Source organism: Manis pentadactyla, chromosome 4 (genome assembly GCF_030020395.1).
Source record: "Manis pentadactyla isolate mManPen7 chromosome 4, mManPen7.hap1, whole genome shotgun sequence".
NCBI classification, from domain to species: Eukaryota; Metazoa; Chordata; class Mammalia; order Pholidota; family Manidae; genus Manis; species Manis pentadactyla.
Window position 1 is genome coordinate 491,624 of NC_080022.1, and position 20,556 is coordinate 512,179.

The following is a 20,556-nucleotide window of genomic DNA, read 5'->3' on the forward strand; positions in this document are numbered from 1 at the left end:
CCCTGTTCTGGAATCTCTAGGGAATAAATCTTATGACTTATTTCCCATGAGTGTATTGAAGTTGCAGTGTCAGCAAAGCTGGCCTCGGGGGTTTCCCCTTCCCAGAGTGAAAGCCACCTGCCAACCTGGGGCAGGGGGGCCGTGCCGCCTCCTTCAGCCGGTCATAACCTGCGTGCTGTTTACACACCAGCTCCTGTTCCCAGCCCAGGGTGACAGCCATCCTTTCCTGCCAATTGTCCTGGGAGAGCTTTGGAGGGCCTGGTGAGGGTTGGAAACACCTGCAGCCCCCGCCCTCCCTTACGTCACCAGCCCCTGCACCTGAATGAGTCCCTCCCTGCTCGTGCCCCACCCCCCATCCTCACATAGCGAATCCCAGCCTGGAGTCTGCCCCCAGAAGGCTGAACTAACACAGCCTGCGCCCCCACATGCTTCCCTCCCCACAGTCTGAAAATCTCTCAGGGCCTGAAACCCCTTCACAACAAGGAGTAGGTGCAGAATTGGCCCCCATGTTGCTCTCTCCCCTGGACACCCAGGCCCAGACCTTCCACTCGAGGGCACGACCACGATCCTGGGGCTACAGATGAAGGAAAGCATTTGGGGGTTCCCACGGCCAGACTGCCCCCACCAGAGACAGAGAAGCTCCAGAAGCAAACCTGGGACAAAGCCTAAAGTCTGACGTGACCTTTATTGTGACAGAGACCATTTCCCAGGAGGAGCAAATGTGGGGTGTGGGGCGTGGCAAGTCCAGGCCACCCTCAACCAAGTTTACCCCTCCCCTGTTCTCAGCCAAAACAGAAGCCAAAGGCCCCAGCCTCAGACTCCAGTCCAGGGAGGGCTGAGGGTGGGGATCAGGGTCTGTCAAGGCAACTTGTTGGAAGCAAGGCTGGTGCCAGGTGAAGAGCAGAGGAGGGGCCCAGGGCAGCCCAGGGACAGTGAGGCACTGGCCCAGGCTGGAGCATGTGGTCCTCAGAGCTCCTATGGCACCCCAGCTGGGTGGCGTGAAGCAGTCCAGGGGCACCAGCAGAGAGCTCCCTGAGGAAGGGTGAAGATGGGGTGGGAGGGCTGGCCCTGAGGCTGAGCCCCTCTAAGAGTGCCTCCCACCCCTGCAGGGGCCAGCAGGGCCTGAGGGCAGGGTGAACATCAGTAGGGGCTTGGCTGTGCCCCAGGGAGGTCCCCTGATGAGTGTAGGTGCCAGCAGGCAGCTGCTGAAGGGGGCAGCAATGGAGGCAGAGGCATGAGGAGCCAGCCCACTGTTGCTTGTGAGGATTAGGGGGGCTCCAGGGAGAGGGGTCTGCAGGCAGCCTTGCTCTGCACCAGTCCAGGCCAACTTCCAGGACAGCGGTTCCAGCCGCGGTTAACGGGGACGAGGTGGGCTGCACAGGTGTCAGGAGAGCACCCTCTAGGCTGGATGGGAGTGGGCAGAGCTGCTGGTCCAGCCAGGAGCCCAGGGCCGCCTCATCTGCAATGCTCCTTCCTGAACTCTGCAACCGAAGGACAGGTGGTGTATGCCCTCCACCCCTTTTCCGGGGGCAAAAGAGGGCAGACATCCTGCGGTACTGCCTGGGGGGCTCCTGCCCGAGGGACCCCTGCCCATGAGGACCCTGCCCGAGGCGGGGTGCTGACCAGTGTCTTCAGGATTCTGAGTGTGGGTGGAGTGGGGTATGGGTCCAAGCGGCCCAGCCAGTCACCTTTGTCCAAGTCAATGTTCTTGGCAGGCAGGGGGTTGTGGGCCAGCCCAGCCCTCTCCTTCAGGATGTTGTTCTTGTAATCTGGCGTGGGGGGAGAGCAGGGTTAGGGCGTCTCGTACCACCAGCCCAGGCCTGGGGGCCACAGTCTGTGCCTTGGTGCCCCTCACCTAGTTGGATGTCCTCGTTCCTGCAAAGAGCCTGGTCCCCTGTGGCCACAGCAAACTCTGCCATGTTCATGTCCTTCCTGGGCAGACGGACAGGGGAAGCAGGTTAGAGCAGGGGCGGGAGAGGGGCTTGGTCCCAGGGGAGCCGGGAGGAGGCACTCACCCCTCTGCTTTCCCAGACTTCTTGTCTGAATATTCATAGCCTGGGGAGGGGACACTTGTGTTGGGGGTCAGTCTCCCCGTCCACGGCGCCCCCAGCCCCGAGGCCCTCCCACCCCCGGCAGCGAGGCTCACTGGGCGGTCGGCTCAGGCCCCGCGCCCCCAGTCCCGTCTCACCTCCGCGGCGGCGCTGCCGCGTGGCCAGAACCACCGTGATGAGCAGCAGGATGAAGAGCAGCAGCGTGGCCAACACGTAGCCCAGCTGCTGGAAGAAGTGCGCCCGGCCCTCCGGAACGATGACGTTGATGATGCTGCGGCCGCGCGCCAGCGTGGGGTCTGCAGGGGCCGGCGGAGGCGTCAGGGAGCGCGCCCGGCCCACCGCGCCCGCGCCCCAGCCCGGGCGGCGCCGCGAGGGTACCGGCAGAACCGGGACGCGGCGATTTGGGTCCCCCCCACCCCGGGCGATCACCACAGCCTTTACGAGGGACGGGAGTGGACGGGGAGGGGCCGGGGCTGCTCCTGCACCTGGTCCAGGGACTCCGCTGTGGCTGGAGCCGTTGCCCGGCGAGTCCCGCGGGGGCGGCTGGGCGGCGGGCTCGGTGACCCGCAGGTGGAAGATGCGGCGCTCGTGCAGGCCGCAGTAGTGGTGGTGCAGGTGGCAGGAGTAGGTGCCCTCGTCCGCCGGCTCCAGCGGGTCGATGCGCAGCGAGAAGTCGCCGCGCGCGAAGGCGTCCGCCCCCACCGCCATGCGGTCGCGCAGGAAGGGCGGCCCGTAGGCCCGGCGCTCGCCGGACGCGTACAGGTCTAGCAGGCGGTCGGCGCGGTCGTGCGGCACCCCGGGCGGCTGCCGGTCCCAGTGCACCACCTGCTGCGCCTCCTCCACGTGCCGATCGGTCCACACGGGCGCGCGGTTCACGCACGTCAGCAGCGCAGGCGCCCCGCGCTCCGCCACCAGCACCTCCTTCTCGCCGTCCCAGTGCGCGCCGGCGGCCAGGCCTGGGGGGCAGGAGGGTCAGCGCCGGCCGCCGGCGGGGAGCCACGGGGCGGCGCCGGGGGGCGGGGGCGGCACACTCACGGTCGTCGGTGACCTCCAGGCGGATGGCCAGGCTCTCGTAGAGGTGGCAGTAGTGGTGGTGCAGGTTACAGGTGTACAGCCCCTCGTCCGGCTGCTCCACCGCTGCGCCCCGGGAGCGAGCCCAGCCGTGAGCTGGGCGGCCCTTCCCGCGCCCCGCCCCACCCCGAGCCGCGGTGCCCGTGCCCCTTACCGCGGATGAGCAGCGAGAAGTTGCCGTCCTGGAAGGCGGAGGGCGGCAGCAGGAGGCGGCCTCGGTCGCGCGGCTCGTACACGCGCTGTTCGCCCGCGGAGTACATGTCCACGAGTCGGCGCGCCGGGCCGCCGGCCGGGCCGCCGCCGAGGTCCCAGTGGACCACGCGCTGGCGGTCGTGCAGCCGGTCTTGGGTCCACACCATGCGCTGGCTCTGGCAGCGCAGCACGGCCCGGGCGCCGGACGCCCAGCTTTCGACCGACTCAGACACCACGGAGCTGCCGGCCGTGGCGAGGCCCGACGCCCCTAGTGGGGAGGGAGAGTCACCGAGGGAGGGGCTCGCGGGGACAGGCACAGGGCGGTGCGGGCCAGAGGGGACCGGCGGGTCCCGGGGACGGTGGTCACTAACCTGCCAGAAGGACAGAAGAGCCTGCAAGGAGAGGAGGGGTGAGTCACACAGGGCTGGAGCCACGTGAGCCTGGGCATAGGTCCCCTCTCCAGTCCTCACTGAGGTGGGTTCGAACGACACCCATTTAACAGGTGGGGTAACGCCAGCAGAGCCAGGAGGACCCAGGCGGGGTCTCCATTAGCCCCAGGATGCAGGCACCTGTCCCACCCCCACGAAGTCCTCACAGCCACCTCCCTGGGCTGCAGGGACACCGCCTGCCCTGTGGTGGGTGAGTGGTGGGGCAGGCCGGTTCTGGGGTGCGTGCCTCAGGGATGGGGACCGCCATCACTGCAGCAAGGCCACCAGAGCCTACTGAGCAAGGCTGAATTTAGGGGCTCCTGCACCTGCCAGGAGATGCACCACCCACACCCTCAGGGGACCTCAGACCCGCCTCCTGTGCTCAGGGCCAGAGCCCCCCTGAAGGGCAGAGAAGCCTGGACGTGGGGAGTGACCCCACCATCGGCCACCCCACCAGCCAAGTTCCTGCTCCAGGGATGTGGCTGAGTGCCCGCAGCTGGGGAAGAATGTGCTGGGTCAGCAGGCCAGCGGCGCTGGATCAGGCCCTGGAGCCTCACACCTTCCCCCCACCCCTAGTCTCCTCCTGACGCTTGGGAGAAATGCAGGCCTGAGAGGGGCTTGCCAGGGAAGATGGGGGCTGGGGGGACGACCCAGGGGGAAGCACCGACCGCCTCAGGCTCCCTGGCCCTCTGGCTTTGGCGAATTGAGAGTAAGTTCTCACCAAGAACCTAACTTTAGGCCTCACACCCTCCTGGGCCCTGGGGTCCCTTATCAGTGTGAGCTGCTCCCTCTGAGGTCCCCAGACCCAGCCGAGTCCCAGCAGGCACCTCCCGCCAGACAGGCAGCTTTGCCCGGAACAGACTCGCTCAGACCCACTTGCCACTCCGCCCCCTGGCCCCACGCGACCCCACACTCACTCTGCAGAAGCAGGAGTTTGCAGAGCAGGGCTCGGGACCCCAGCTCCATGGCGCCCGCCTCCGGCCTCGCTTTGTCCTCCTCTGGCTCCCACTCTCCAGAAAAACAGCCCGGCCCCCTCCTCCTCCCCGGCACCCGCCATGACATCACGGAGCCCTGGGCCGGTCCACAGTCTGCAGACCGCCCCCTCTGCCTCCTGCCCGGCCCCTTGGCCTGGTGGGGAGAGGGAGGGCCAGGGCCACAGCCACTCTGTCCCAGAGGGTGAGGGGAGTCTGGCAGGGACCTGGCCCCCGGGGTCAGGAAGGCCTGTGGGCATCCGTGATACACAGGGCCCTTGGGCTGCCCAGGCCTGCGGCTCTGGGGTGAGCACCCCCTCTTGCCCACCTCTGCAGGGGACACTGGTCACAACACTGGGCAGGGCCTGTCCCTGCCTGCTGTGGAGCTGGAGGCACCCTCTATGGTGGCCAGCAGAAAGGCACAGGGGTTGGGGCCCCAGGGAGCCCAGCCTGCCAGCCAGCTCCTCCTTAGCCGTGGGAAGACCCTGGCACTCTCCTCTCTGGCGCTGAGCCTCTTCCTCTGTGAATGCAAATAAGAGTGACACTAACCCTTGGGGACCCGGGGACGGCTCTGGGGAGGGCATGGTGGGTACTGTCCGCAGTCACGTTTACCCAGAGAGTCAGCCGGCGAGACAGGGGCGGGGGGTCCCTGAGGGTTAAGGGGGCCAGTGCAGCAGCTCCCTCACCTCCGGTCTGGTGGCCCCCACACACACCAGCTGTTCACCATCAAGGGCAAAGCCAGGCATTCCTGAAACCACACCAGGGGTTCAGAGGCTCCCAGGAGCATCCCCAACCTGCCCAGCGGGGAGGGGAAAGAGGTAGGGTATGGGACCCGCCCCTGCCCCACCAAGGAAGGCACAAATTTGAAACTCTGGGAATCTAACAGAGTCACAAACAAATGCAAAATCATAGAGATGCACTGTGTACCAAACCCACTCCTTCTAGTTAAGCAAACCTCAAAAAAAAATAACCACCACCACAAAAACCCACAGTGCATTTTTCAGACTGCCCATATGGACTGAATTAGGGAGGGTCACAGGCCCCAGTCTCTGGCAGGCTGGGGTCTCCCTCGTGTACCCTGCCACAGTCCCCAAGTGCTTACACAGCAAGGACCCCAGCTCAGCCTGACTCAGGCTCTGGGTGAGGGGAAGAGGTGGCTGCAGCAAGAGGGAATGAGGGGTGACAAAAGGGAGGACTGGCTGGGCAGACACAGCCCCCCCCACCCCAGTTTAAGACTCATTTCCTCAGTAGGATCCCTGCCCTGGAGGGTGGAACCCCTTTTGAAAACTGGAACCAGATTTGTGTCCCCCACCTTCCCCTGCCCCCAGCTCCTCCCTGGGCCTTTCATTCTGGAAAAACAAGCCCCGCCTGGCTGGCCTGAGGCCTGGCCTCCTCCTGTTTTTCTAGCTGGTTTATATTAGCACTGGTGGCCTCCTTCCCAGCCTCCTCCCTCCTCTGTACCCCCGCCCACCCGTGTCTCTCTCTCCATCTGTCTGCTGTTCCTGCCTCTGTCTGCCAACTGCCTCTTCTCCATGAAGGGAAGATGTCCAAACAGAGCTGGGGGAGGCCCAGATGGCCCAGGGCTGGCCCCTGTCTAGAAGGGGTCGGGTCAGCTCCCTGCCCAGGCCAGGAACCTGGGGCACCCTCTCTCTTCCAGCAGACCCCGCCAGCCTCAGGTCCCAAGCGCTGCAGGCTGAGTTCTCACCTCAGCCCAAATGCGAAAGTCTCGGGGGGAGCCCCTAGGGGAAAGCTGACCCCCTTGTGCCCCTGGACAAAGTCGGACAGGCAGTGGAGGGCTGCAGACCCCTCCTCCCTGCCCTATCATGTTCCAGCAGAGCCAAAACAGGCAGCAGGGGGCCACTGCCAGGACCCCACCTGAGTCCTTGGCCGGAAATGGCCGCAGCTGAGAGCAGAGGCCCAGCAGCCTGCCTGGGCTGCCCACCAGCCACCTTCCCCTCCAGAGCCCAGGCTGAGCCCTTCTGCTTCTTCCCAGGTGCCTGTGGCTCAGCTCCCAGCCTGGCACCTCCACTGGGAAAAGAACAGGCCAGGAGAAAACAAGGCCACCGACATGGCCAGAGTCCCACCCTGCGCCCCGGCTGAGCCTCTAGCTGACCAGAGCCCTGGACCAACCCCAGTCCTTGGAGGCGTGGCTGAACCAGCAGGCCAGCCAACCAGCCCAACGCTGGCTCCTCTGTCAGGGACTCGGGACATTCCAGGCGCCAGACTCACTGGAAAGGAAAACCACAGGCACACAGACACGAGCTCACACCCACGGTCACGTCATTCGGCAAACATCTGCCGAGCACCTACTGTGTGCTGGCCACTGGGTGCAGCACCCATCTGGAAGCCACACTCCTACCCCTCGTTGCTGTCAGAGGGAGGCGGGAGGCACACCTGCTCAGTGATGAATGAGCATTTCAAGTGCTGTGGGAAGTGGTGTCAGGAGATTAAGGCAGGGCAGGGCACCTCCGCAGTCTTACCACTGGGCCCTGGAGGGGTCCGCACGCAGGAGTGGACGACCAGGTCTGCGGGGCTGTGCTGTGGCCTCTCCCCCTGTGAGACGCAGGCCTGGGGGCTGCAGGGGTGGCAAGTCTGGTGAAGCAGGAAATGCCCAGATGGCTAGTTCAGGGCTCCCGGGATTTACATGGGCATTCCAGGGCCAGGCTGTGGGCGGAGCTCTGAGATGCTCCCCTGGGTCCACCCTGTGTCTCCCCCCAGACTGTGGGCCACACAGTGACTGTGTGGAAGGATGGTCCTTTGTACCCACCTGGCAGAGGTGCTGGGATGTCCCCCCTGGTGCATAGCCTCCTGGATTCTGCCAGCCGCCTGGGTGAGTGTGGACGAGGGCCCAGGCCTCGGGTGAGGACGTGGCCCAGATGACACCGATTTCACTAGGGAGGTCCCTGGCCGGGGACTGGGCAGACCGATATCCAGACCCCCGACCCACAGATGCTGTGTGACGATGAACAGGCCCCGCCGTGACCATCACACAGCGGTGGGAGCCAATGGCCACTGTCCCCCAGAAACAAGCAAGGGCAGGACTTAAAAGGCAAAGAGAACACGTTCCACAAGGAAAAGGGTTCCTCACTTTGGGATTGGCTGCTGGCAGCAGGGCATATGTGGGCAAATTGCTGGGCCACAGGGCTCGCTGGGGTTTCCTCAGACCCCTCACCATCGAGGTGAGGCCACAGAGCAGAGCTGGGTCACAGACGCAGGCACATGTTTTGTCCCCCTCAGCCTGTGTTCCCACTGGTTCTGACCAGTTTTCCTGGAAGCAGTCACTCACATCTGTTTGTCTTGGTGCTTCCCCTGGAGTCCTGATGACTTGTCTCGGGCTGCCAGGCAGGAAACCCTGCAGGTCCCACGTCTGGAGACCTGGGTGTGCCCTGCAGGAGGGCTCTCGCCGCCTTCTGGAGGGGAGCCAGGTCGGGTGACCTGTGTCAGCTCACTGGGGCGCCATGGCCTGAAAACACAGACAGGAGCATTTGGAACTTTCATGGGCCAGCCAAGCCGTCCATCCTGAGGAAATGTGAAGGAGGAACAAAGCCCAGAGTCTCTGCCATCAGGGTCAGTGGCCTCGGCCAGGGATCAGTAGCGGGTACCCTCCTCTGCCTGGAGGGGCAGCAAGGCCAGAGCGTAACACAGAAACCTACTTACTGCTCCTGGATGAGAACAGTCCTAGGATTCAGGGTTTGCCTATGTTAATCTCTCTTTATCAAGCCATCAACTCTGAGGTCAGGAGTCAAAAAATGCCGGGAGCCGACTGACTCCGCCTGCCTGATGGCACAGCCCAGGAGGCCGGTGGACAGCCGCCGCACAGCGGGCCTCCAGAGGGGAGGCTACTGATATCTCTTCTGTTGCTTAATCTAACCATTCCCCCAGTCTGAGCAGCCCTCATGAATCAGAAAAAGCCCCCAGAGTAAAGACTGTTAGGAATCTTAAAGCAGTCGTGACACTCAGCCTGTGACCCTGCATGTTCCCCTCAGGCCAGCAGGGTTATCATCCCTGGGCTGAGAAACAGAAGAAGGTTTAGGGGACTTCAGGGCACAGCTCCCAGGCCCACTCGGCCCCCAAGAGAAACAAGAACAGATGAGAGCCTTGTTTGGAGAGGCCAAAGATCTTGGCAGAGTCCCCTTGTGAATCATTCCTATAGAAATCACAGCGCATGGGTACGGTCGAGATCAACAGGCGTGCTGCTCCTTCTGCTGTGAATGGTTCCGGGAACTACGGAAAACACGCCCCGCGGTGAGCCTGGGTGGGAGTCCGGTTGGGCAAGTGTTAAGACACTTCCAGAAGACGTGGTGGTGCCTTGTAGAAATTTAACCTGAGATCAGAGCAACAGAGAAATCTTGAGGAGAGGACCACGATGGCCTTCCATGGTTGGGAAAGCAGGGGAACATTCCGGGAGGCAGATTGTGCCACAAATCACCTACAGACACATGCTTAATGATGATTTCATGTAACCAGTCCCCTATATATTGCTTGAAGTTTCTGTCAATAAACAGGCCAGGCCAGCTCAGCATCTCCGCCGGTGTCCGTGCCCTCGCTCGCTGATGCTGTTCCTCCTTTGGGGACCCCTGGACTCGCCGGAGCTGGACTCCAGCACAAAAGCCATGATTTACTCCTGTGAGATCTCACCGGCAGTGACTCCCGCCTCACGGTGGGGGTGACCTGCACCTGTGGTCCCAGGTCCACTGCCTCCCTGGTGAGCCCGGAAGGGACAGGCCTTCTTCTGGCTGGGGGACCCGGGTGTCGTCAGGAGAGACCTGCCCTCAAGCGGGGCCTCCCCAGCTCGGTGACAGCTCACATTTGGCTCGTGAGTCATATATCTGATGGGAGAGACAGGTTCATCTTGACCCTGGGCTGCGCCAGCTGCCGAGCTGCACCTCTGAGCGCGCCCACCCCCACAGTGGGCTCAGGGTTCCTCTGAGCGTCTCTGCTTTCCGGTGAGTGCGAGCTCTCGGGTGGAGGCGCAGGGTGGGAGGCCATGGCACAAGGTTCTCCTGCAGGCCCAGCCCCCCACCTTTCTCTGGCTGTGTGACTGAGGGGCAGAAGGGGCCTCTCCCGAATCCGGGGGAGTACTGATCCCCCATCACACTGGTTTCTGTCTTTTGACCAGACTGGCCTGCTACACATGAAACGGTGAAGGCCCCGGTGCGACAGGTCCCCACTGACACTGGGTCCTGAGTGGCTTTCTGAACAATCCCAGGGAACACCTTTCACAACTGCCCACAGGAGTTTGTGTCATGGAAGATTCATTGCCTTGTATTTCCTTCTGAATTGTAGGCCGGTTGACAGGAGAGGCCGTTTCCAGAATGTAAGGAGTCTTGCTGCACTGAGGAAACCAAGCCTTGTTACACGCCCACTCCGTCTCCTCAGACCCACCCAGCTTCCCACCTCACTGTGTGATCTTGGGGTACACTGGGTGTGCTCTCAGGACATCTGCTTCCGGTGCAAAGGGCCCCGGCCCTGACGTGGTCCCTGTGGACAGTGTGGCAGGTGGCAGGGGGCTGTTGCTCACAGTGTCACAGCCAAGAGCAGCTGGAGCAGCCCCTCACGCAGAGGCCCTGGTCCTTCCTCCAGAAGAGTCTGTCTGACTTGCAGCCTGTGGCAGGAAGGCAGAGGCCGCCGTGGCCGAGCAGGCCGCGCAGAACACAGGGAGGTGGGAGAGCAGAGCATCTTCTAAGGTGTGACACACCTCCGAGGCTTTGCTCGGCGGCTGCTCTCAGGGCCAGGATGTGCTGTGGGCTGCGAGGACGTTGAACACCTCCAGGGGCTTCTGGCGCCCCGTAGTGCTTTCTGATGGTCACTGGCTGGCGAGAGCCTTCAACTGCAGAGACGAAACGAGTTTGTTGACTGTGCCAGCCCTGAACATGAACATGGTGTCTTTTACCTGACAAAAGAGCAAGGTCGTGCAGACATAGCCACAGTAACAGCACTGCTTCGGTTCCTATCTTATTTGGTATCTTATTTGACTTTCCCTCTGTGGGCTTCATAAACAGGGACCCTTCAGACTGGAATGAGGTGGTTAACATACGGTACTAATAAATACACCCAGTTACTCTGCTGTTGTACCAGGCAGGAGGCCTGTGTCGCCAGCAGCTGTCTGCGGGAATCCCAGAGACAGGAGTGGCCAACGGCTGGTCTGGGGTTTTTCATTCTGGATCTGAGGCCTGAATTCCGGGAAGGCGGCAGCAGTTGTCAGGGGGCTGGTGTGAAACCCTCTTGAGGCATACGTGGCAACCTCGGCTACTGTTTGGATCAGGACTGCAGTTTCTAGCATGGGCTCGGCGTAGGACTTCTGGGAGCACTCGCGCAAGGCCCCTGGGGAGGCTGCCGGAGGCTGGGTCTGGGCAGGGCCAGAGCACCTTCTGGTCAGCAGTGTGATCACATGTGGAAGACAAATGTTATTTTCTCTTTTCTACATACACACTTTCTTAGTCTAACAATATCAGCACACCTTTCTGTGAATGTGTTACATGTACACATTTGTACTGTTAGATGACAGCTTTGGTTTACCTACATTCAACCGTCTATATGTTGGGCAGAAAGACAGAAATGAGCGGGATGGAAAGGAGAGAGGCCCCCCAAAGATGACTCAGGGAGTTGACCAAATAGAACCAGAAAGCCAGAAATGACTCAAAGAGTTCATCAGATGAAGCCACAGGGTCCAAGAGTGACTCAGGAAATATCCAGGGTCCCCCCAGATAAGAAGCATCAAAGGCACAGGCACAGCACAGCCCCCGTCCCCACTTCACCAATCAGAACAAGCCTAGGGAGCTGACGGCTGTCAATCAGGACCTCTCTGTCCTGCCAAAACCACATAAAAGCAGCGTCAGAATGAGCACCCGCCTGCCTGTCTCACCTTGGGCAGCCCGCTCTGCTGCTCTGTGCAGAGGGCATTAAAACTTACTTTGCTTTCTTGACTTCGGTCTCTTGTCTCACTGTATCTGACTTCCCTGCGACACCGAGCCAAGTCCTTTCCTTCCCAACACATATAACACAATGTATATATATCACATGAATATTACCATCCAAAATTAGACATAATTTGGACAAAGAACAAGTGTTTTTTTATAGTAATCACTATTTCTGTAATTTGTATATTTTGGAATTTCAGTATCTTTGGAAATTATCCAGAGACTTTTTGTAACCATTGTTGCATCACAAACCACCTTAAAATTTAGTGGCTTAAAACTATGATGTGGTAGTGGGGAGGGGGTGAGTAGGTGGGGCTCAGGAGTTTTTTTTAGACTGATTAAACTAGTCTGTATGATACTGTAATGGTGGGTATATGACCCGATGTGTTTATCAAAATCCAGTTGTAAGTCCGGGGAAAGGAAATTCCAGGGCAAAATACCTCTAAAAACCGAAATCAATCAAAGGGAGAAATAAAGTTTAAAACCCATTTATCGCTCACAAACTGCAGTCTCGGGCCGTCTTTCTCCTCTGCTCCGGAAGAAGCCAGCAGGAAAGCCAGCCCTCCCCTTAACCTCTCAGGTACCGATAAGCCCTCGGTTGCCCAGGTGATTACCCATTGACATGGAGATGAACTTCTCCCCACCCCTGAGGATATGCAAATGCACTAAAGCCAGGCGAGATAGTCTGGAAATGTTAGAATTTTACCCACACCAGTGAAGTGCATAGCAGAAAAGGTGAAACTTAATGTATGCAAACTAAAAAAAAAAAAACCTCATTTAGGGGGTCAAGGGAATCAGACTTGAGAGTCACAAGAAACCTAAGGGCATTACTGATGAAACAATGTAATTGAAGGGGATGGGGGAGTACTGACCTGAGTAGCTCCAGGAGGGAGCGGAGTCTGTGACACTAAAGGAATCTACATGGAAGGAAGGGAACAATTAAGAAATGGGTGATGGATTGTGGGAACCAGTTTTCTATTTGGGAAGGAAGTTTACAAATAAACGGGAGGAGGCTGGAGTGACCCATGTGGCCATGGAGACCCAGTGTAGACTCGTGCAGCATGATACAAATACAGGTGGACACTGGCAGGAGTAACTATAGATAATGTCCATCCATGGGTCAGTGTATGCACACACATCCTCTGGCTCTGTCATCCGAGCGGACCCAGCAGGAACATCCCAGCCGCAGTGAGCACACCTAACACCCAGATCTTGGTTTCTAAGACCATTTCCCAACAAAGGAACCAGGGCTCCTTGGAAAAGTGGGGACTAGGGGAAGAAGTGTGCAGGTGAGCCTGGAGAACCCGAGTGCCAAAAAGGAAGGAAATGTTGAAGAAAGTGAGTGGTGCAGGTGTCAAAGGGACATGGGAGCTGCTGAGCCCATGGGGCCAGAATGAGCCCAGCCCCAGAATCAACAGTCAGACCTGGTCACAACCCTAAGGTATGTTAAGTAATGTAATATAAATAAATATCCACGGGCCCATTGGACATAAGTGATTGAATGTTGCAGTCGGCGACCATGAAAATGAGGAACCGAGTCAGAATGACATTTAATACAGAGAGAGGGCTTAGACGTCCTTGGAGACGAAGTACCAGGTCAGCAGCCCCTGCGCTTTTATTAAGTTACAGCAAGTAAAAAAAGACAGGCATTGATGAATGATTATAGGATGAGTTTTTTCATCAAGATAAACAATTGCAAACTAATCACCTGTTAAAGTTTCTGTTTTGTCTCGTTAAGTCACCCAGCCACGTGAGTCTCACAGTGTGTTCCTTGTCTGGGTTTGCCCCGGAAAGGATCACGAGAACTATTTGCAGTCCTCCTCACACCGCTCATGACTTGCACCAGATTCCAAGACGCAGCACCTATTGTTCTTCTCTCTTAGTTAGTTTCAGCTATAGATTAAGCTTATGCAAGAGCTAAATTACAGCAAAGTTAACTGCTGGGGTATCTACAATGAGGTATCTACAACTGAACACATGAATATTGCAGAATCCCAAGTGGCATGTAGAAACAGCACAGGACTGTGGTTTGCAGCATCCCAGCCACTGACCACACAGCGGAGCAGAGCTGTCCACTGCCTCTTCTTCCTCATGATTCTGTGGGTCAGAGATTCCTGCAGGACTGAGGAAGGTCATCCCTGCACCACACTGTGTTGGCTGGGATGGCTCAGGTGGCCTGGAGGTCCAGACCAGCTTAATTCCAGCAACTGGGGCTTCACAGTGGCCATCAGCTGGGCCCTCTGTCCACATGGTCTACTCTGTCTTCACGTGGCCCACTCTCTCCATGGGGCCCTCTCCCTGGCCATGTGCCTTCTTCTTTCCACATGACCTCCTGGCACTCAGTAGTCTATCCATGGATGGAAGCTGCCAGGCCCCTCTGGCCTGAGCTTGGCAGCATTCCACAACATTCTATTGATCAGAATGGGTCACATCCCAGGTTCAAAGGGAGGGGAGGCCAGTGCCAACTTCCGATGGGAGAAACAGCAAAATCCCATTGCCTGGGGATGAGGGTCTGGGGGGCAGGGGGATTGTGATGTCTTCACAGACAGACACCACAGGAGGTGACAGGTGACATAATGAGACGCAAATAATTGGGAGCACAGTGTGAGGTCTCTACATAACAAGTCCTTTACAAGAGGTCAGCTACTTTAACATAGTTAGACATACATGTTTACATTTACATGACCTTAAATATTCTGTGGGGAAAAAATACTTCCCTGACCCATAAAACCAGATTAATAAAATTTAGGGAAGTTTAATTAAGCTTTGCTTGGGAAAATAACCCTAATTCTTCCAATGCTATCATGTCATGTTGCATTTTATTATACATTGTCATAAAGTCAGGGGAAAGACATGTAGTTGTTTTAAATGGAAATTATAAAACCAGTTTAATTTGTCCAAGGATTGACCTTGATTAAAAATACTAACTGAACTTTTTCTAATATAAATTGTCCCCTATGTTTATCGCAGCACTATTTACAACAGCCAAGATATGGAAGCAACCTAAGTGTCCATCAGTAGATGAATGGATAAAGAAGAGGTGGTACATATACACAATGGAATATTATTCAGCCGTAAGAAGAAAACAAGTCCTTCTATTTGCAACAACATGGATGGAGCTAGAGGGTATTATGCTCAGTGAAATAAGCCAGGAGGAGAAAGACAAGCACCAAATGATTTCACTCGTGTGTGGAGTATAAGAACAAAGAAAAACTGAAGGAAAAAAACAGCAGCAGAATCACAGAACCCGAGAGTGGACTCACAGTTACCAAAGGGAAAGGGGCTGGGCAGGGTGGGTGGGAAGGGAGGGATAAGGTCGGGGAGAAAGAAAGGGGGCATTAGGATTAGCATGTATAATGTGTGGGGCGGGGGGAGCATGGGGAGGGCTGTGCAACACAGAGAAGACAAGTAGTGACTCTACAGCATCTTACTACACGCTGATGGTCAGCGACTGTAACGGGGTATGTCGGGGGGACTTGATAATGGGGGGAGTCTAATAACCATAATGTTGCTCATGTAATTGTACATTAATGATACCAAAAAAAAAAAAATTACTTGTGTAGTTGGAACAAACTGAATTTTTATACTGTCGACAAGTTTGTGGCTGAATTAGTGGTACATAGAAAAATGTGCAAAAGGATAAACCAAACAGGAAAAACAAGCAGTTGTAGGAGAAAAAAGAGGTGAATCTTTCTGCACCCAAGGCCTGCAGTGTTTAAGTGTGATGTGGCTACACTGGGAGGTGCAGGCCGGCCTGGCAAGTGGAGGGATCCACTGAAGGGACAAGACTTCCATCTGTATGACCAGCTCGGGCGGGTGACGCAGCAGCTGCGGTCTGGTACTTCACTTTGATCTGTGTACAACCTTACTTGGCTGGAAAATTAAAAAAACAGACTTACCTAAGTACAAAGTAATGAAGCCAATAAGACGGGTCAAAGTAGACTCCTCTTGGAGTGGCAGGGCCTGGAGCCCTCCCCGCCAGCCCCTTAGTCAGGGTGCAGAGGGGAGGCCCAGTGGGTGCATGACCGGCCTCAGCCAGGACAGGCAGCAGGCAGGAGGGGACTTCTGTTCATGTGAGCAGACCCCACACCCTTGGGGTATCCCAGTCAGATCCCCAATCTCGGTGGCCTCTGGGGCCCCCTCTACCCAGAGGGGCCCGGAGGTCGGCTGCCCCTGCTCAGTAGCACGCTGCAGTGAACTGATCTCCCCACACGCAGACCATCCACACTGCAGTGAGGCCAGCCCAGCGGTGGGGGTGTCGGGGTGTGCTTCTGTCCAGCTATAGCTGACCGGTGTTCCCAGACATACTAGGCCAATTTACGCTCCCTGAGGCGCAGGCACTATCAATGCCGCCTACTGATCCAGCTTGACCCCAGTCTTAGCCACCTTTTGAAGGCTCCCGAATTGCTGGCATGAGCCTGAGGGGTGAGGCCTCCCCACTCCTCCACTTGCCTTAGGGAACCCTAACAGCCCTGCTCACACAGCTGAGGTACAGGGCTGTGGGCCTAGTGCCGCCCCTCACTTCCAGAGCATCCCCGTCCCCTGCCCCACTGCTCACCTGGGAGGCTGGTGCCACCCTCTCCTACTCATGCAGGAGTAGCCCTGAAACCACAGACGTGCCCACTCACGGGCCACCCCACATCTGAGACCCCAAACCTCTAGACAACATTCAGACCCCACAGAGTGGCAAAGCTCCAGCCTGCCGTCCAACCGGACAAGGAAGCCGTTCCACAGGACTCAGGGTCCTCGCCCAGAACTGGCGTGGCGCCAGGCAGAGGCCGACCTGGGGCAGACTCCGCAGGGAGAGGGCCTCCTTCCCTCGCTTCCCCACACCGGGGCTGTTGCCTCGACAGCCTGCACGCTTCCGACGCAGTGGGGGCCCAGAGGGGGTGGCCATAGCCCAGGCGTGGAGCAGCAGAGGGACCAGGCATGGCGATGGGGCCAAGCTCACTGAGATGCCCCCTCATTGCACCTGAGGCAGAGCTCTCAGCACGTGTCCAAGATTGCCCCCAACAGCTCCGGCCCCAGTGGGGGCCAGACCCCAAAAGAGGCTGGGGTGAGGGGCAGCTTGTAGGCTCCCCACCCCTCCCCACCCCACCTACCTCTGCCCTGTTGCTCAGAGGGTATCCAGGGCTAGATCGGGGGAGACAACAGGGAGAAGGGGCTGCAAATCCCACAGGCTTGGGGGACAGGATGGAGGTCCCATAGATAAAAAGGCAGGCAGGGGCCGCCTCCTGAAGCTGGGGAGGAACTGCAGAGATAAAAATAAAACCCCAGATTGTCCTGAGGTCAGTCGGGGCCCAAAGGCACCCAAGCCACAGGCAGGATGTGCTCTGCACAGGGGGCCTGGGCAGGGGGAGGGGGGGCCAGGTCCAGGCCCTGCAGGCAGGGGAGGGGCGGACGGAGCCAACCCAGCAGGACCAGCGGCATCCCGACCATGGTGCCGCTGCTGTGGGGGCTCCTGCGCTGTGGGGCTCTCAGCAGCATTCCTGACCCCTCCCTGTTGTAATGGCCCCATTGTCACCACCAAAACTGTGAGCACACGTGGCTGAGTGCCCAGTTGAGAACCACAGCTCTGGAGGAGTCACGAGGCGGAGTGGCCTGGAGCCCACAGGCAGCCTGCTTCCTGGGCCCCCTCAGCTGGCACCCAGCCCAGGATGGGAGGGGAGGCCCAGGGCCCTCGGCCAGCTGACAGCCTCCAGGCATCTGGGCCTGCAGGTCGCTGCAAGGGCTGCCAGTTGCGCCCCCAGAATGCACAGCCCAGCCAAGCTCCCGAGGAAGATGGAGGCTTTGTTCCCAGATGGCTAACAACCCAGATCCCATTTCTCCTCCCACCAGCCAGGGAAGGGTGGGGTGAGCCACGGGGCAGCTACTGCAGCAGGCGGGAAGGAAATACATGGAGCAGCTGCTCAGCAGCTGTGGGTGCCGGCCAAGGGCACCACTGGCAGGCAGAGGCCCTACTGGGAGGCCTGGCGGGACTGAGGCCGGAAGCACCAAGAGAGCACGGTCCACTGCACCCCAGGAAGGCTCCACTGCCAAGGCCCTGCCCTCTCCCACCAAGCTGGGGAAACTGAGACCCGGGAAGGCTGCCTGGGATCCCAGCCGTCCTGGTCCTCAGCCGAGACCCCAAGGGCTGCCAGCAGCCCAACCTGAGGCAACATGGCGTTACCACCTGGTCTGTTCCATTCCAGAGATGGCTGGAAAACCCTGCTCGAGCCCTGAGATCTGCCTCACTAGCAGGGAACTAAAACCCAAGCTGCAGACCCACTTCTGACAAAACACAAGGAGCCACCACAGCCTGGTGGGGAGGGAGGGTGCGAGCAGCACAGAAGCCCCCACTCTCCTGCTCAGGAAAGATGCCCAGTTGCTATCCTGACTCTGACATCAGAGAGCGAGGCAGGCACTGTGCATGACAAGCCTCGCCCTGTTCACGGTACCCCGAGCAGGCTGCCCGCCCACAGCCTGGCCCTGCCAACCTGGGTGCAGAGGCCCATGGCCTCTCCAGACCCCACCATTCATCTAAGATGCTCTCCACCCTGGAGAACCAGGGATAGTGGGGGCCCCTGGCTCACACGAAGTTCCAGGGCTTCCTGGCTCCATGAGCAGTTCCCTTCCTCAGCCAGCCCCAACCCGGAACCTGCCAGAGCACATCCCTTCGTGACTTGCCCCCATGCCACCTGCCTCAGGGTCCCAGGAAGTGGTAGAGGCCAAGAAGCCTACAGCAGGTCAGGGGTCCCCAGCCCTAGCTGAGCAGGGTGGTTGAGGGCCACTTGAGGCCCAAGTCCTGCAGGGCACTGTCCATCATCTCTCTGGGCACCATGGCCTTTCCGCCTCCCTCCTCTCCCGTCTCCCCAGTGAGACCCTCTCTGGACCCACTCATAAAATATAACCTAACCAGACCTCACCTCAGCCTGGGCACTCCCTGGCCCCTAGCGCTGTCCCTTGGCATATAAACCACCTTGTGTGTGCTTCAAGGGCCTGTATCCACCACCAGTGGGCCTAAGAGGAGAGCTGAGCCTGTTCACAGCTACTGCCACAGCGCACAGTCCTGAGCAGGGAGTCTGTCATTCCTGCAGGCCCAGCACCTGGACAAGGGCCACTCTGGGGCCCTCATGCCTCCTAGGTCATCAGAGGCTGGTAGGTATCTGGGGTTCTCAATCCCAAGATAGCTCACAGTAAGTGGAATACAGGCCAGGCCAGCCAAGCTCTCTCAGGATTTATTACAACAGGTCACCAGCAGTAACAGGGGCAGACAGAACACTAGGCTCATCTGCTTTTCAAGTAGATCTTGGGAGTCTGCCAGCCTGCAGGGGCTTCTTTCAGGCCTGCCTTAAGCCAGATGCGCCTCAGGTCTCTCTCGAACTTCATCTGTAAAGGCAGAAGGAAGGACCACCCGCTTATGGCACAGCCATATCTCTCAGCCACCTTGCCCCACCCCAGGCGCCCATGTTTACCTGCTTCCGTTTCAGGCGTCCTTCCCGAACCTTCCTTCGCAGGAAACGGGTCCTCTTGACCAACTTGCGGTACTTATGATGATTCATTTTCCGCCGGCGGATCTTCAGTATGTTTTTGCACTGCATCCAGGATGCATCCCAGAACCCCTCACCCCCCTGCTCAGCACCTTCCCCTACCTGGCTAGGGGGACACTTGTAAAGCTGGGCTGAAGCTCCAGCATCCAGTCTGGGCAGGAGGTAGCGGGCAGTCAGCCAGCTCTCCAGAGGGCTGATGGACATCTTCCTGGGGACCAACATCTCCTCGAGCTCCAGTTGGATCCCCCTGCCGGGGAGGGAGGCAACCCCGCTTGGGCCTGTTGGCTGTGTGCTGTAGCAAGGCCTGCAGGCATGGCCGCCCAACACCTCCGAGACAGGCCCCAGACGACTGCAGCCTACAGGAAACAAGACGGCAGTTACCGCGCGGGGGCCGCCCCAGACCTGAGCACGGCTGCAGGGCCTGACCGGACTGGGGCACAGAATGTTCATCGCGCATGTTCTCAGGCCCAGATCTCCCGTTTGTGACAACTGGACATTTACGGGGGAGCTTGTGTGGCGAGCCCCTTCCTCCGGCTGGTGAGGCACAGCAGTGGGGGCACCTGGGCTGCTTAGCCCCACGTCCCTAGCCCAGGTGTGTATCCCGCCCAAATGCCCTGCCCCACGGGGGCCTCATACCTGCCCGGGGAACAACCCTGAGCAGCTGGGAGGTCAGGCGCACCAGAAACATAGTCTGCGGGAGGCGGCGGCGGCGGCGGCCCCAGGTGCTCAGGGGAGCTGGAATACAGGTGCGCGTGGGGATGGCGCGAGGGCGGCCGGCCGGCGCCCGCAGCAGCCCCGGGCACGGACTCCGCATCCCGGCGCCTCCTCACCCTCTCCCGCACCGAGAGCGTCACCTCACACACGGCTCGCTCCCACTCGCCGCCGCTGCTGCGGCCCCCGCCCCCGCCGCGCGACCCGCCCCGCACCTCAGCTTCACCCAAGACTCCCACGGCGGGGGTGCGGGGAGGGCGGTCCCGACGCCTCGAGCCTTACCAGGCCGCAACCCTCTCGTCTCTCCTCAGACCCTGCACGCCGCGCGGGGCGTCCCGCGGACCTCCCTGGACCGGAACCAGGGGACTCAAACTGACATCCCGACGGCGCTCTCGGCACTTCCGGCCCGTCCCTAAACCGGCCCCCAGGCACACGTGCGGCCGTCCCTAGGTTCCTATGCCAGCGCCCCCTGGCGCCCTGCCGGCGTAGGCTCCGCTTCGATGCAGGGCACGGAGGTCCCGGAAAGCAGCCGTTGTGTCCTGAGAAGCCGTCCGCCCCCGTTCCCGCCAGCCCCGCCTCTCCTACAGAGGCCACACAGCTACACTTCCCACAACCCCCAGGGACGCCATCCGCTGCTGCGTGACCGTAACTCGCGCCGCGTCGCGACCGAAAGCCAGCCTGCA

General features: G+C 59.3%; 2 protein-coding genes and 1 long non-coding RNA gene across 6 annotated transcripts; 1 reads left to right on the top strand and 2 right to left on the bottom strand.

Annotated features, from left to right (window-relative positions):
• Positions 1-1,074: 1,074 nt before the first annotated feature.
• MXRA8 (matrix remodeling associated 8) lies at positions 1,075-4,789 on the bottom strand. 3 transcript variants are annotated; one of them, XM_057499595.1, is made up of 11 exons: positions 4,660-4,745; positions 4,116-4,238; positions 3,686-3,706; positions 3,277-3,582; positions 3,087-3,188; positions 2,537-3,007; positions 2,189-2,347; positions 2,016-2,055; positions 1,856-1,932; positions 1,689-1,769; positions 1,075-1,481 (listed from the first exon to the last, which is right to left on the bottom strand). In XM_057499595.1, exons 1-11 carry the CDS (start codon positions 4,706-4,708, stop codon positions 1,456-1,458), a joined length of 1,455 nt encoding a protein of 484 aa, XP_057355578.1. In that variant the 5' UTR covers positions 4,709-4,745; the 3' UTR covers positions 1,075-1,455. The 3 variants fall into 3 exon arrangements, with proteins under 3 accessions (XP_057355578.1, XP_036738607.2, XP_057355579.1); XM_036882712.2 differs by lacking the exon at positions 4,116-4,238 and having other exon boundaries at positions 4,660-4,789; XM_057499596.1 differs by lacking the exon at positions 3,087-3,188.
• A 3,716-nt stretch (positions 4,790-8,505) lies between these two features.
• Positions 8,506-11,639, top strand: LOC130683277 (uncharacterized). Its single transcript, XR_008996846.1, has 2 exons — positions 8,506-9,659; positions 10,000-11,639. It is a non-coding gene; the product is annotated as an uncharacterized LOC130683277 (long non-coding RNA).
• Positions 11,640-18,834: 7,195 nt separating this feature from the next.
• AURKAIP1 (aurora kinase A interacting protein 1) lies at positions 18,835-20,294 on the bottom strand. Of its 2 annotated transcripts, none has more exons than XM_036882736.2 (4): positions 20,156-20,294; positions 19,799-19,897; positions 19,088-19,518; positions 18,835-19,001 (listed from the first exon to the last, which is right to left on the bottom strand). In XM_036882736.2, exons 2-4 carry the CDS (start codon positions 19,848-19,850, stop codon positions 18,900-18,902), a joined length of 585 nt encoding a protein of 194 aa, XP_036738631.1. In that variant the 5' UTR covers positions 19,851-19,897; positions 20,156-20,294; the 3' UTR covers positions 18,835-18,899. The 2 variants fall into 2 exon arrangements, with proteins under 2 accessions (XP_036738631.1, XP_036738629.1); XM_036882734.2 differs by having other exon boundaries at positions 19,799-19,995; positions 20,156-20,279.
• Positions 20,295-20,556: the final 262 nt, after the last annotated feature.

What these genes read in the sequence shown, in the direction of transcription:
- MXRA8 (XM_057499595.1), bottom strand. Translation starts at nt 4,708, where the DNA reads ATGGAGCTGGGGTCCCGAGCCCTGCTCTGCAAACTCCTGCTTCTGCAG. An exon ending in AAGTCTGGGAAAGCAGAGGG is followed by an intron (nt 1,933 to 2,015) that starts GTGAGTGCCTCC and finishes CCGTCTGCCCAG; the next exon opens with GAAGGACATGAACATGGCAG. An exon ending in GAACGAGGACATCCAACTAG is followed by an intron (nt 1,770 to 1,855) that starts GTGAGGGGCACC and finishes CCCCCACGCCAG; the next exon opens with ATTACAAGAACAACATCCTG.
- AURKAIP1 (XM_036882734.2), bottom strand. Translation starts at nt 19,976, where the DNA reads ATGCGGAGTCCGTGCCCGGGGCTGCTGCGGGCGCCGGCCGGCCGCCCT. An exon ending in CAGGGTTGTTCCCCGGGCAG is followed by an intron (nt 19,519 to 19,798) that starts GTATGAGGCCCC and finishes TGTTTCCTGTAG; the next exon opens with GCTGCAGTCGTCTGGGGCCT. An exon ending in GACGCCTGAAACGGAAGCAG is followed by an intron (nt 19,002 to 19,087) that starts GTAAACATGGGC and finishes CTGCCTTTACAG; the next exon opens with ATGAAGTTCGAGAGAGACCT.